This window comes from Sinocyclocheilus anshuiensis, unplaced genomic scaffold, assembly GCF_001515605.1.
Source record: "Sinocyclocheilus anshuiensis isolate Anshui unplaced genomic scaffold, SAMN03320099.WGS_v1.1 scaffold689, whole genome shotgun sequence".
NCBI classification, from domain to species: Eukaryota; Metazoa; Chordata; class Actinopteri; order Cypriniformes; family Cyprinidae; genus Sinocyclocheilus; species Sinocyclocheilus anshuiensis.
In genome coordinates, this window is record NW_015536490.1 from 386,079 (window position 1) to 398,528 (window position 12,450).

Below are 12,450 nucleotides of genomic sequence, written 5' to 3' on the forward strand. Positions count from 1 at the left end.
AATAATTATTATTAGGCTATTATTATTATTATTATTAGCCTATTAGAAAATCTCTTTATTTCTTTTTTTGTTCATATTTCGATTTGTTGTTAAATCAAGCTTCAGTCATTCAGATAAAGAAATATTAAGCCCAGAGTCGATTATTCAAAAATAACTGTTTTGATCATAGCCTAAACGAGTCATGGATATTGATGGATAGCACTATATTAGACAGATTGGAGATTAATCCTAATAAACATGCCGCTACAATTAAAACCATTACATTAAAATACATTTAAAACAGTGTATTTCAATAATTTCTATCTATAATAATCGGGAAAACATATCGTTTTTATTTCATGTCATTATTACGAGAAAAAATATGTCGTTTTAACAAGAAAAATATGTCGTTTTAACGAGATAATTACATGGTTTTTGCAACATATCTCGTTTTTAGAGAAAATATGTGGTTTGAACGAGATAATTATGTCGACATAACATCTCGTTATTACGAGAAAAGATGTCCAGAAAAGATGTCGTTTTAAGAGAAAACATCTCGTTATTACGAGAAAAGATGTCGTTTTAACGAGATAATTATGTCGACATAACATCTCGTTTTTATGAGAAAAGATGTCGTTTTAAGAGAAAACATCTCGTTATTACGAGAAAAGATGTCGTTTTAACGAGAAAAGATGTGTTAAAACGACATAACATCTCGTTATTATGACATAATTGAGTGGGGAAAAAAATATGTGTGGCAGCAATAGAAAACAGCACCATAGAAAACAGTTATTTTACACTGAAATAATATTTCAGAGTATTACTATTTTTGCTGTATTTTTGATCAAATAATGTGAGCATTAGAGACTTACAAAAACATTTTTAAAAATCTTACCAACTCTAGACTTTTTAGGTGGTAAATTCAGTTCAGTTTTGTTCTATGGAATGTATTCATTATATTAGTCTTGATGGAAATATGAAAACATTTATATATACATAATATATAGTTGACATAAAACACATTTGGGAAGCTGACTTGTCCTGTGGCATGACATTCTATTCTATAACTATTTTAAACAGCTTTGTTTAAAAAAAAAAATCCTTTTATAAAACGGATAGTTCCGGTTCTTGATTCTGATTGGTTAAGCCACGTTCTGCTTGGCAACCACAACTGTTTCTGAGGAACTACATTGTTTGGTGGAAGAATACTGTTTTTATTTATATCATTACACTTTATTTGCTCCGTTTTATTCTGTGAAACCTTACTACATATATGGAATAACCGTTTTATAAAAGCAATAAGCCCCGTGAAGCCGTGGTTTACAGTGAATTTATAACAGCTAAGGGTGTTTTAGGCACTCCGCTTCGTGCCTAACAACACCCCTAAGCTGTTATAAATTCACTGTAGACCACGCTTCACGGGGCTTATTGCTTTAATTATGCATTCAGCTTTAATGACCTCATATTGTGAGACTACATAGAATATTCGTACTTAATTTTGCAAACCCAGTGAAGCTAAAAAGATAATTGTAAGTGTAAAAAAAATGCCTGAGACACTAACTTTCCCTTCAACATTCATATAAACCCTTGATGTTGAATTTGAAGGACATGTTATATGTGAACTGCAATATATTTACAGTAATATAATACTGGGATGATGACATACTATAAAAAACTGTGGACATTGCACTTCTTTTCCCACCGTCTAAAAAAAATATTTTTTAAATATTTGACAAGTTCATGTTGACTTGAAAGGGAAGAGATAAATGTAAAGCCTTTTTTGTCAATTCAGAAGCAATTCAACCATCGCCTCAAAGCATTTTCACAACACTGTTTCTTTAAATCATTTATTTCAAATAAACTCTCATTTTTGTGTTTTTCTTTTTTTTTGCATAAGTGCAAAGTGCACTAACAGCCACCTGAGGGAAGTCTACGTCCTTAAATAAAAAACAAGAAAAGCGCACATATATTAGTACAAAATTCTTTAAAAAATTGCACAGTTTAGGTGTATAATACACATCTGTAATCTATTTCAAACTTAAATAAAATGGTAAAAGTCTCAGAGTAAACAAAATTCACAAAATTGAAAATAAAAACATTTCCCCACTAACATAATTAAAGCTGAATAATTGGGAGACCCTGTTGCTGACGTCTGGTGCATCTGTTCTGTGCTGATGTTTGACCAGACGATCTGAATCTATTGCTAAATACTTCAGTAGTTCAGTCCTACTACAAAATATAGAAGAGTACTGTGGTCTCCTATTATCGGAGTAGAGGCTCTGTTCACAATTTACACACAATAAAACCCCTTTTATTTGCTCTGCAATGTTCAGAAAGACCCTCCCAAATCCAGTTCTTGCACTCAAAACGTCTGTATCCCTGACGATGTGTATTGCATTGGGGCTGGGAGAGCAGCTCAGCGCCGGTAGGGGTGGAAGCCCTGTACATTGTGGTTCTGTCCTCGTCCGAAGCTGCTGGGGGCCGGTTGGGCTCCTGATGAGGGTGCGGAGGGGGCTGCGGCGTATGAGGCAGTTTGCTGGCTGGGGTCTGCAAAGCTATGACCAAAAGCACTCAGGTCCTGCCCATAACCTGTCTCAACAGACATGAGTACACAGGACGTGATATTAAACACCAGTAAGCACGACATGCGACTAGGCTTTCCGGACATGTCTTGTAGCCCCTCAACATTTTGCGTTAGCTGGATTTTCTCACTTCTCAAGATAAAGGCCATGTACACACTGCAGCTAAATACAGTTGTCACTTCTCATAAGACCAAAGTATACTTCAGTTTTTGCGCATACGCTAGGGCATGCATACAGTGCACTTGATTTTTTTTATTTTACGCTAATTTGGTTGTATGAAAAGTGTACTATATTTTTCATGGTATACGATAAATCAATTTCCTTAAAGGGATAGTTCACCCAAAAAAGAAAATTCTGTCATCATTCATTCAAGTTGTTGCAAACCTGTACGAGTTTCTTTCTTCTGCTGAACACAAAAGAAGATATTTTGAAGAATGTTGGCTTCCATAGTATGGAAAAAAATACTATGGAAGTCAATGGCTACCGTCAACTGTTTGGTACAACAACTTGAAAAAATGATGACAGAATTTTCAGTTTTTGGGTGAACTAACCCTTTAAGGAAATCGATTTTTCATCATTAAAACTATAGTCAATTTTTCATATAAATTCTACAGTTCTGTCCAAATTTGTCAATGTAGCTGCAATAAAACGTTATAAATATAAAATGTTCGAAAAACACGCTCAAAGTCTTTTTAGATTATGTTTTTAAATGTTTGACTTCCTACATGCATAACTTAAAAGTAGCACATTCTTACAATAATTCTTCAAGGTCGTTATAGGAGCATCTTATTCCACTTCTGGAGAACGATGGTGATTGGCGCACAGTATATAAAATAATTTGTGCTCCGCTCATGCAAAAGTAAAGGAACTGGGATTCGGTTGTGTTGCGCAGATAACTGGTCTTAGCTGCATGTTTTGGATGGGAACTACCTCTTATCATAAATCCATGGTCTAAATATTGAGAGCAGATTGTATTTGCTAGTTTTTGGTATTGGAAACCATACCATACAAAAATAGACACCTGTGTTAATGAGTGGTTGTTTAAAGGGTTAAGTCCCGAATTTTATAATTGTACAACCGTGGTTTACTAATTTCCATGCATCTCTCTAATATTACTTCGGTTGAAAATGGGCAACACAAGCAGATTGAACTGTTGGCATCCATGTTGCTTGTTGCTGTGGTTATCACAACATCAATTCCGTACACACACAGAATTTACTCTTAAAAGCAGCTTTGCAGTGTGTACGAGGCCAAAACGGCTGGAAACAAAAGTATGATGACAAATAGGTCATGAAAAACACATTTAAAGCAGTCTGGACAAAAATAAAACAGAAATACCAAGGCAGAAATGCATTTCGGAGAGAATTTATTCGAAAGTCTCTAGATGAAAGTGAAACAGATTACGACGTGAACACAAATGAAGAGAAATGGATTACTTTTAAGAGTCAAGTAAAGAATTGAATTGCCAGCGCTCGCCGAATCCGCGCAGATTTGTTTAGGCGTGATTGTCACGCGCTCCGTGAGAGGCAAAAAATCCACAGAAAACCCAGTAGAGACATTATTAGATCATCCTTTTGGCAGCAAAGCAATGCAGCGACTGGAAAAAGAACATCTGAAGCAAGCCGTCAGTTTTGTTCATATAATAAACTACAGCTACAAGCCAGACGAGTTACAATATTGTCTAATGGCGCTTCACGAGAGATTCAGGTCAAAAGAAAGCACAAGCTTGGAGTTTATTTCATATAAACATGCGTCTTTTGAGGCCCCCTGAATGACATGTAGCTGTACTTTAGTATATCCCATGAAAAACCGAAGTGATTGATGTAGAATATGCATACGGCATATGCATATTGTACATGGGATGCATGAGAAACAGAACTGAAGCCTTATGGGTCCACAGGCTGATGTTTGTTCTATTGGGTTTGAGTGATTGTAGGATGCAGTTGCTCACCTACCTGCGCTATATCCCTGCTCTTCCTGTACATAAGTGTGAGAAGGACGCGTTGGTCCGTAGGCAGAGGGGTCCTGAGGATAGTTACCCAAGCCTAGCAGGGAGATGAGGAGACCAGGTTGACTCGACCCAAAGAGAGTCTGACTTAACTACTACCTTACAGCTCCTACCCAAGTGAACGCTGCCCTCTCCTGCTCTCAGGGCTCATGGACAGAATATGTGGATGGATCGACCCCACGCTCTTTCTAAATGAGTATGTTTAGCAGGCTGCTTGGCCATCGAGGTGCTGATGAATGGAAGCAAAGCAGCGGCGTGACATACAGCGGCTGATGAGACCACCCATACATACATCCAGCCCACACAGACAGCCTGACCCCATGCTAACAGCCCTCTATCTATGGCAAAGAAAAGTGACTGGACTAAATCAGGCTTAAAGACTTCATCCTTGATTGTCTGGCATAAAATTAATTATGTTTGTTATGCCCAATACTGACATTTTCAGTATTGATTCTGGTGTAAAGCTGCATATTTACCTCTCAGATTGATATTAATGCGAGCCTGACATAATAACTAAAGCTGTGCGTTGTGTGAAGCAAATGAGAGTGGTGCTTGCACATGAAAAACTCGCCAGAACAATACTAGACAGCTGTTGGTGGTAAAGTATGTGGTTGTTAGGGCGATCTGAATGATTGCTAGGTAGTTGCTAAGAATGGTTAGCATTTTCTGTGTGGTTTCTAGGATGTTCTGAGTGGTTGTTAGGACATATATGATAACTATTTGGTTGCTAGGCCTTTGCTATGTGGTTTGGTAGTGTGATCTGGGTGGCTGCTAAAGTGTACGACTGCTAAGGTGTTCTGGGTGGTTGCTAAGATGTTGTTATGTGGTTGGTATGGTGATCTAAGAGGTTGCCAGGATGTTATGCAGTTGCAAAGATGAGAGTTGTTGAAAGTAAGATGCAAAGCTGTTGCTAGGTTGTTCTTGGAGGTTGCTATGTAGTTGCGAAGGTGTTCTGGGAGGTTGCTAGGGCACTGTTGGGGGTTCTGAGTGGTTGCTAGGATATTACTAGGGTGCTAGGATGTTGTTATGCAGTTGCTAGAATGTTCTGAGTGATTGTTAACATTTTGCTGTGAGGTTGCTATGGTTTTCTGGGTTGTTACTGCAGGATATGATTTTTAAGGTGTTGTTTTATGTTGTTAGGGTTTTGTTATGTTGTTATACAGTTGCAAAAATTAGAGTGGTTGGTAATGAGTAGCTATGTGGTTGCTAGGGTTTTCTGGAAGGTTTCTAAGTAATGTAGTTGTTAAGGTTTTCTGAGTGGTTGCTAGGACACTGCTCTACAGTTGCAAAGATATCCTGGGTGGTTGTTAGCATTTTACGGTGCGGCTGTTGCTAAAGTATATGGCTGCTAAAGTGTTCTGGGTGGTTGCTAAGATGTTGCTATGTGGTTGGTACAGTGATCTAAATGGTTGCCAGGATGTTATACAGTTGCAAAGATGAGATTTACTGATAGTAAGATGCAAAGCTGTTGCTAGGGTGTTCTTGGAGGTTGCTATGTAGTTGCAAAGGTGTTCTGGGAGGTTGCTAGGACACTGTTGGGGGTTCTGAGTGGTTGCTAGGATATTACTAGGGTGCTAGGATGTTGCTATGCAGTTGCTAGAATGTTCTGAGTGATTGTTAACATTTTGCTGTGAGGTTGCTATGGTTTTCTGGGTTGTTATTGCAGGATATGATTATTAAGGTGTTGCTTTATGTTGTTACTGTTTCTTTATGTTGTTATACAGTTGCAAAAATTAGAGTGGTTGGAAATGAGTTGCTATGTGTGCGAAGATGTCCCTAGTGGTTGTTAGGTGGGGGTCTGGGTGGTGGCTAGGGAATTCTTGGTGGTTTCTAAGGTATGTAGTTGCTAAGGTGTACTAGGTGGTTGCTAGGATGTTGCTAGGCTGTTTAGGGTGATTGCCAGGATGTTGCTATGGTGTTTTGGGTGATTGCCAGGATGTTGCTAGGGTGTTTTGGGTGGTTGCTAAGACGTTCGGAGTGGTTGTTAGCAAGTTGCTAAAGTGTTAAGGCTGATTTTCTGTGCCTAGATATGGATCTGTTCGACCCAAAATCAAAATTCTGTCATCATTAATTAACACTCGGGTCATTCCAAACCTATATGACCTCTATGGAACATAAAATAAAATATTTTGAGAAATTCTTTGAAGTATTTTTTTTTCTTTATCCATACAAAAACAGTTTAGTTGGTAACATTTTTCAGAATATCTTCTTTTGGGTTCTGCAGGGTTTGGAACGACATGAGGGTGAGTAAATGATGACAGAATCTCTTTAAGTGCAAGCATTTTTTGGGGCCTTTCTCACAGGCAAAATGTCCAATCGCTTGGGAAAGTATTTGCACACCTATTCTTAAGAAGCTACATGATTGGAGGCATCATTCAGGTTTGTAGCACGAACGGTACAGGATGAATAATGTGGCGAATTTTAATACTTAGGGTTAGAGGTTTGTTGTAGTAATAATTGCTACAGTAATAGCAGCTTTAGCAAGCACCGCTAAATGTACCGCATCCCACATCTCGCTGACCTCCAGATGCTTTTAGCTCTGACCGCTTTTATGAACTAGTGGTCTATGACTATTTCTGAAGGGTCAGTCAGTTAAATCTACCTGTGAATCTGTCATCTGGTCAAAAGCAGCATTGCAGTACAGGATGATCTAATTCACACATACCACTGGATAAACCCCCACAGACTGTGTATCAAAAATCTAGAGGCCTTGGTTGAGGTTAAATAGACTGAGGGTCTGTGTGGAAGCGTGTGTATGTGATGTCATCATGCCTGTTCAGCTGTGTGAACAGGACGCAGAACCCCTGTGATGGGCTACAGCACATCTGCGGTGGTTTGGTGCCACGTTTCAGTGCACTCTTACCATACTGGCTGTAGGAGAAGTCTGGCTGTGCTGGGGCGGCTTTGCTCAGGTCCTGAGTGGGAGTCGTCGCTGGGGCAAAACCTAAATGCCCTGCACCTGGTGTGGCGGGAGGGGGAGGCATTCCCTGTGCTACAAACTGGTCACCTTGAGGTGTTCCAAAACTATATCCTATGTTGAAAAAGAAAGAAAAATAATGCAGGAATCTTACAATCTTGTTTGAGGTTGTTCAACTTACCCATATTTATACCTTATACACAATATATTTTCATTTAAAAAAATACTGCAGTTTTAATATCACTTGTCTTTGGGTCTTATACAGAAATGATAACTCTAGTACTGCAAAAATATAAAACAGTTTCACCTACCAAACTGAGGTTGTGTGCTGAAGCCCTGTTGGAGGTATCCCTGAGGTGCCCCAAATCCCCCTGTAGGTGGTGCTGCTGCAACTAGAAATGCATTAAATGGAGAAGGAGGTTGAGCGGGTGCCCCACGGCCAGCAGGTAAAGGAGGTCCATACCCACCTGAAACACAGAGGGGGTTCAGTTAGTCAAAACTCACTGGGTCGTAGTGCTAGTTTATAATAAACTCAAGAAAGCTTATCGTCTGAATAGTCTAACACATGCACACACACTTTTGGCAGAGATCTAATGTCCTTGCGTTATTCAGCCTTTGGGCGGCACGCTAATGTTGATTGACAGGCTCGAAGAACACACACATAATATAAAGTATATTCGGACGTGGTATGAATTGGCCTTTTAGTCAGATCTCTGGATGGCAAAATATAATAACCAAATCAATCTGTAATAATAAAACAGAACATACCAAGAGGTTGACCTGTAGACACCCAAACACCTGGAACAAAAAACACATTTTAACTCACAACCAACAGATCATGAAACTACAAACTGAATCAGAATTGTATGTCAAATGGGGGTGAAGCCAGAACATGTTCAATTAAAGTGTTGCATTTCTGGATTCCCGCCAGGCAGAGCAGGCTTTTTTTTGGGGGTGAGATTTACGTGAAAACATTCCCACTCTCATGGCAGACAAACCCAGTGTGGCTTAGCCAGATGGCGCAAACAGTGCAAGCTGACCTAAAGCAAAGCGTGACTGATACCAGTTGGCTTTCAGTATCATTTTTCAGGTTGGGACGTGTTATGCTCCCGCTGCGTTCTGTCCCACCGTGTCACTCACCCTGAGGCCCGTAGCTCTGCTGCCAGCTCGGAGCTGGTTGTGCTGCCCAGCCATTGGCTGCACTTAAGATGGCTCGGGGCCCCCACTGACTGGCTCCCAGCTGACCGGGGGCGGGAGCTTTGCTGTCCCGTGGCTCCGCCTTCTTCACTTCAACCTGCACAAAGGACAAGAGGTCGTAACTAGCGAGAGGAAAATTTACATACTGCCTACCTCCCCCACTCACCTATCAGAAACTTTAGCCCTCACCTCTGAAAAGATACTCTTACTGCCAAATACATGACCGTAGTCCAGATGGAATGGAATATACTTGGTCTCTTCAATTTGATAACTTTTTAAACCAATGTTTCTGAGGTACTTGGGTAAGAAAGGGACATTTAAGTTCACTAAATCTCTATAGTTCAGATAGTTCACTAAAACTCTATAGGTCAGATCAAGCAGGTCGGGTTCTGCTTAAACTTGAGAATAAATACTAACATAAATTTTTCATGACCACAGACGTACCTGAGAAACACCGTCCCTGCACATATCTTACATCTCAGCTCTTTTAAATAGTTATAAACTGTTGATAGAAAATTAAGACGTACCTCCCCCCTGGCTAATGCTTAAGAACCTCAGTTTAGATATGACAATAGAAATATAAGGGTCAATGATGTTTAAATGACAATCTAATTGTACCAAATAATTAACATGCAGATAATAAAAATGGAGAGACAAAAATCTAATCAGAGAGGAATCTTCATACTGTGTCAAATATGAAATTAATATGACTTCCACATTTTCTGAAGAAAATTAGCATGGTGTTTGCCCTTGCTTATGATGCTAGGATGATGTGGTTTGTTGCCAAGGTGTGGCTAAACGGTTGCTAAGGTTTTCTTAGTGATTTTAGTGCACATCTATGCAGATGCTTATAGGCCCAGATCAAAAGATCCCACCCCAAAGACTACAATATTCTGGTCTCTAGATATGTCTTCGGACTTTATTAAAGTTGCGATGTAATGGTAGTAGTAACCGGTCTTTTCTTCTGTATTGTGATGTACATTCGAGTGAAACTGCTTAACAAAAAATAAAGAAATGCAGGGCGTAAACTAGGTTCAATCCAACGGTTGTTGATTGGATTGAAGCAGATCTTATTCTTAACGCATAAACACAAATCCAGAGAACTTCAACTTGCATGGTTTCCTCGCAGATTCAGACCGAGCAAACAGCGCAAACGACTGAAACTTTCTTTCCTGAAAGAAAACAGACGGGCTCTATTACACTGTTATTTGAGCAGAATATCTCAATAGAGATTGCTCAAATCCAACTTGCATGTTTGCCGGTGTTTTCAGCATATCTGCGCTTTTCCCGTAATGTAGAGAGTGTGTGTGTGTGTGTGTGTGCATGGTTGCCAGGTTGGAAAGATTAAGTAAACCAATTGGCCGAAAATGTATTTGTATGTAATGGGGATTTAAACTCTTGGAATCTGGCAACCGCAACCATGAAAGCTTGTGGAGGCTTGTTACCAAAACATTAACAAAAAATAACAAAAGATAACACAAATGCCAATTTAAAATTAAATGTTATCAGGATAAATAACCAGCAGGCAAATATCGTGAGAAGCAGAAATCGTGATCAGGAATAAAATACGATTCATCGTGCAGCCCTGAGCAATGCTTCTCTTAGCAATTATCACTAATTATAGAATTATCCAATTAGGTGAATGGCATTCTATTACCTGCCACTCAGACAAAAAAAATGGATAGACGTAGGTTAACACACACAGGGAAGTTTCACTCCAGTTAAAGTGGAGATCCAGAAATAGAGCTGAGACTCTAAAGGGGGTGAGTTATTGGGGTCACCTTGCATCAAGAGCGAGAGACAATATTTTTACGTTGGAAAGCAGCATAAATGTAACGACTCTCTTTTCGTCTCTCTCCTCCTCTCTCACTGTCGACCTAATTAGGTATCAGTTTGAGCGAGTGGTCTGCAACCCTCGAATCAGCAACACGCCCCCCCCCACACTCCCGCGGGCATCACCGCTCAGAGTGATGGGAGGCCTCGCGCAAGTCTTCACGTCCAACAGTAGAGCTGGGATTTGGTACACAGTTTGATATGCTCCAGTTTCTAATTTTATAACGTATGGCCCCACCCCCCCTTAAAGCCCCGATGAAATAATGTCATGTGAAGAACAATAGCCCAGGTACCGTAGTACATGATTCCTTCAGGAACAGGGACCCAAGTCAAGGAGAGCGTCAGCGAGCGAGAGCAAACTCAATGTAGGACAAAAACTACGTAGCTATTCTGGAGTCTTGAACAAACTTGCTGGAAGTGGTTTTTCACTTTAAATCAGCACACTGCAGTCATGACAAAGCAAGGAAATGCCTTGGGAGACCAAACGCAAAAAGTCCGAGACGAGCCCCTGTGAACTGCTCCGCATTAATGAGGGTATTAGTCAAAAAAAATGTGAGAAATGCTAGTGGTTTATTTTCAAAAAGCAGATCAACCTCAAACCGGCCATGCTGGGAGTGATATTTTACTAAGTGGAGCTGGTGAGGTGAGATAACACGTCATGCGACTTGTTCAGTCTTGCGCTATCCCTCGAAACAGACTAATACACCTAGGTATCAGACAATAATCTTACGTTACAGAGACGTTTGCTACCCGCCCAAAGCCCATTTGGAATAGACTAACAGACACAGTATGGAGATTTGAATATTGAGGTCACTTAATTGAGATTTCTCTTTGCCTTCTGGGATAATACAGAACTCAAATAGTAAGTGACCTGACAGTAATAACCTGAATAAAAGAAAGAAGGAAAAAAAAGAAGAAAAAAAAAAGGAAACCAACCGGTTCTTTAGGTGAGTGCTGATAAAACACTTAATGTTTTAAGGTTCTCTTAGCATTTATAAATATTAGTGCTGGGCAACGATTAATTTTTTTAATCGCAATCAATCGCATGATTTTTCTGCAATTAATCGCATTATGCGCAAAATTCAATAATGAATTCAAAAATACTGTATTGCGAACTTTTATTTTAAAAGTACTGCTGTATGAACAAAAGTGCAATAACATTTGGTTTGCAAACACTTTAAACAAATAAGGTGCTTTTTTATGAAGGTAGAATGACGTCAAAAAGATTTGCATACGCAGGGTAAGAGTTGTGGAAGTGTACATAAGACTGTAAGCGTAAATTAAATTTGCATGCGCAAGAGAAGCTTTGTAAAGGTGTAAATCGTGTTTCAAGTGCAAGAAAAAAATATTTGCAGCATTTTACTGTTATTCGTAAGTGTAATTCATGTATTGTGAAACTGCAGCTTCATGCTAACGCAAAATAAATATGATCTGCATGCTTCTGACTTCCATTTTTCCGCGCTTAGACTTTTGGCACGTTTTTTTCGCCAAAAGACGGTCAAAAGCACTGCAAGCCTGTGAACAGTGATTTGCAAGCGAAAACAACAGTTTAAAGAACTGCAAAACAGATTGACTGCATAGAACCAATCTGTATGTGTAAAAAACTAACTGTTGCAAATGTCTAAATGACTTGTTGTGCATGTGGGGCAAAAAGTTCCCGAAATAAACCGATATGTACAGCTCCGTCTTTCTTTTCTCTGCGCTTACAATTTTGGCACGATTCTCTCACTGACTGAGTTTTGCAAGCGTGAGGGGGAGGGCGGGGCCACCTTCATCTTGTAGCCAATCAAATGAGCCTCTCGCTGACGCTCCATTTACTCTTATCTGATTGGTCCAATAAACACATCATACCTAAGACATTAATCTTAATTTAGTTCAGGATCATTCTTGCTGCCGGAATGGTACTTTTAACATACACATACAGTAAAAAAAAA

The 12,450-nt window shown here is 39.5% G+C and overlaps 1 protein-coding gene across 3 annotated transcripts in view; it reads right to left on the minus strand.

Annotated features, from left to right (window-relative positions):
* Window positions 1–1,861: 1,861 nt before the first annotated feature.
* LOC107685225 (DAZ-associated protein 1-like) overlaps window positions 1,862–12,450 on the minus strand; it is an 18,017-nt gene continuing 7,428 nt past the window's right edge. The window contains exons 8-13 of one of the 3 annotated variants that reach the window (XM_016481751.1): window positions 8,627–8,780; window positions 8,255–8,284; window positions 7,798–7,953; window positions 7,433–7,600; window positions 4,517–4,606; window positions 1,862–2,568 (exon numbers count right to left, since the gene is read on the minus strand). In XM_016481751.1, the coding sequence (XP_016337237.1) occupies window positions 2,396–2,568; window positions 4,517–4,606; window positions 7,433–7,600; window positions 7,798–7,953; window positions 8,255–8,284; window positions 8,627–8,780 (771 nt within the window). In that variant the 3' untranslated portion in view covers window positions 1,862–2,395. Of the gene's footprint in view, window positions 2,573–4,516; window positions 4,607–7,432; window positions 7,601–7,797; window positions 7,954–8,254; window positions 8,285–8,626; window positions 8,781–12,450 lie in introns of all 3 variants that reach the window. The other 2 variants (XM_016481756.1, XM_016481743.1) reach the window with 2 other exon arrangements.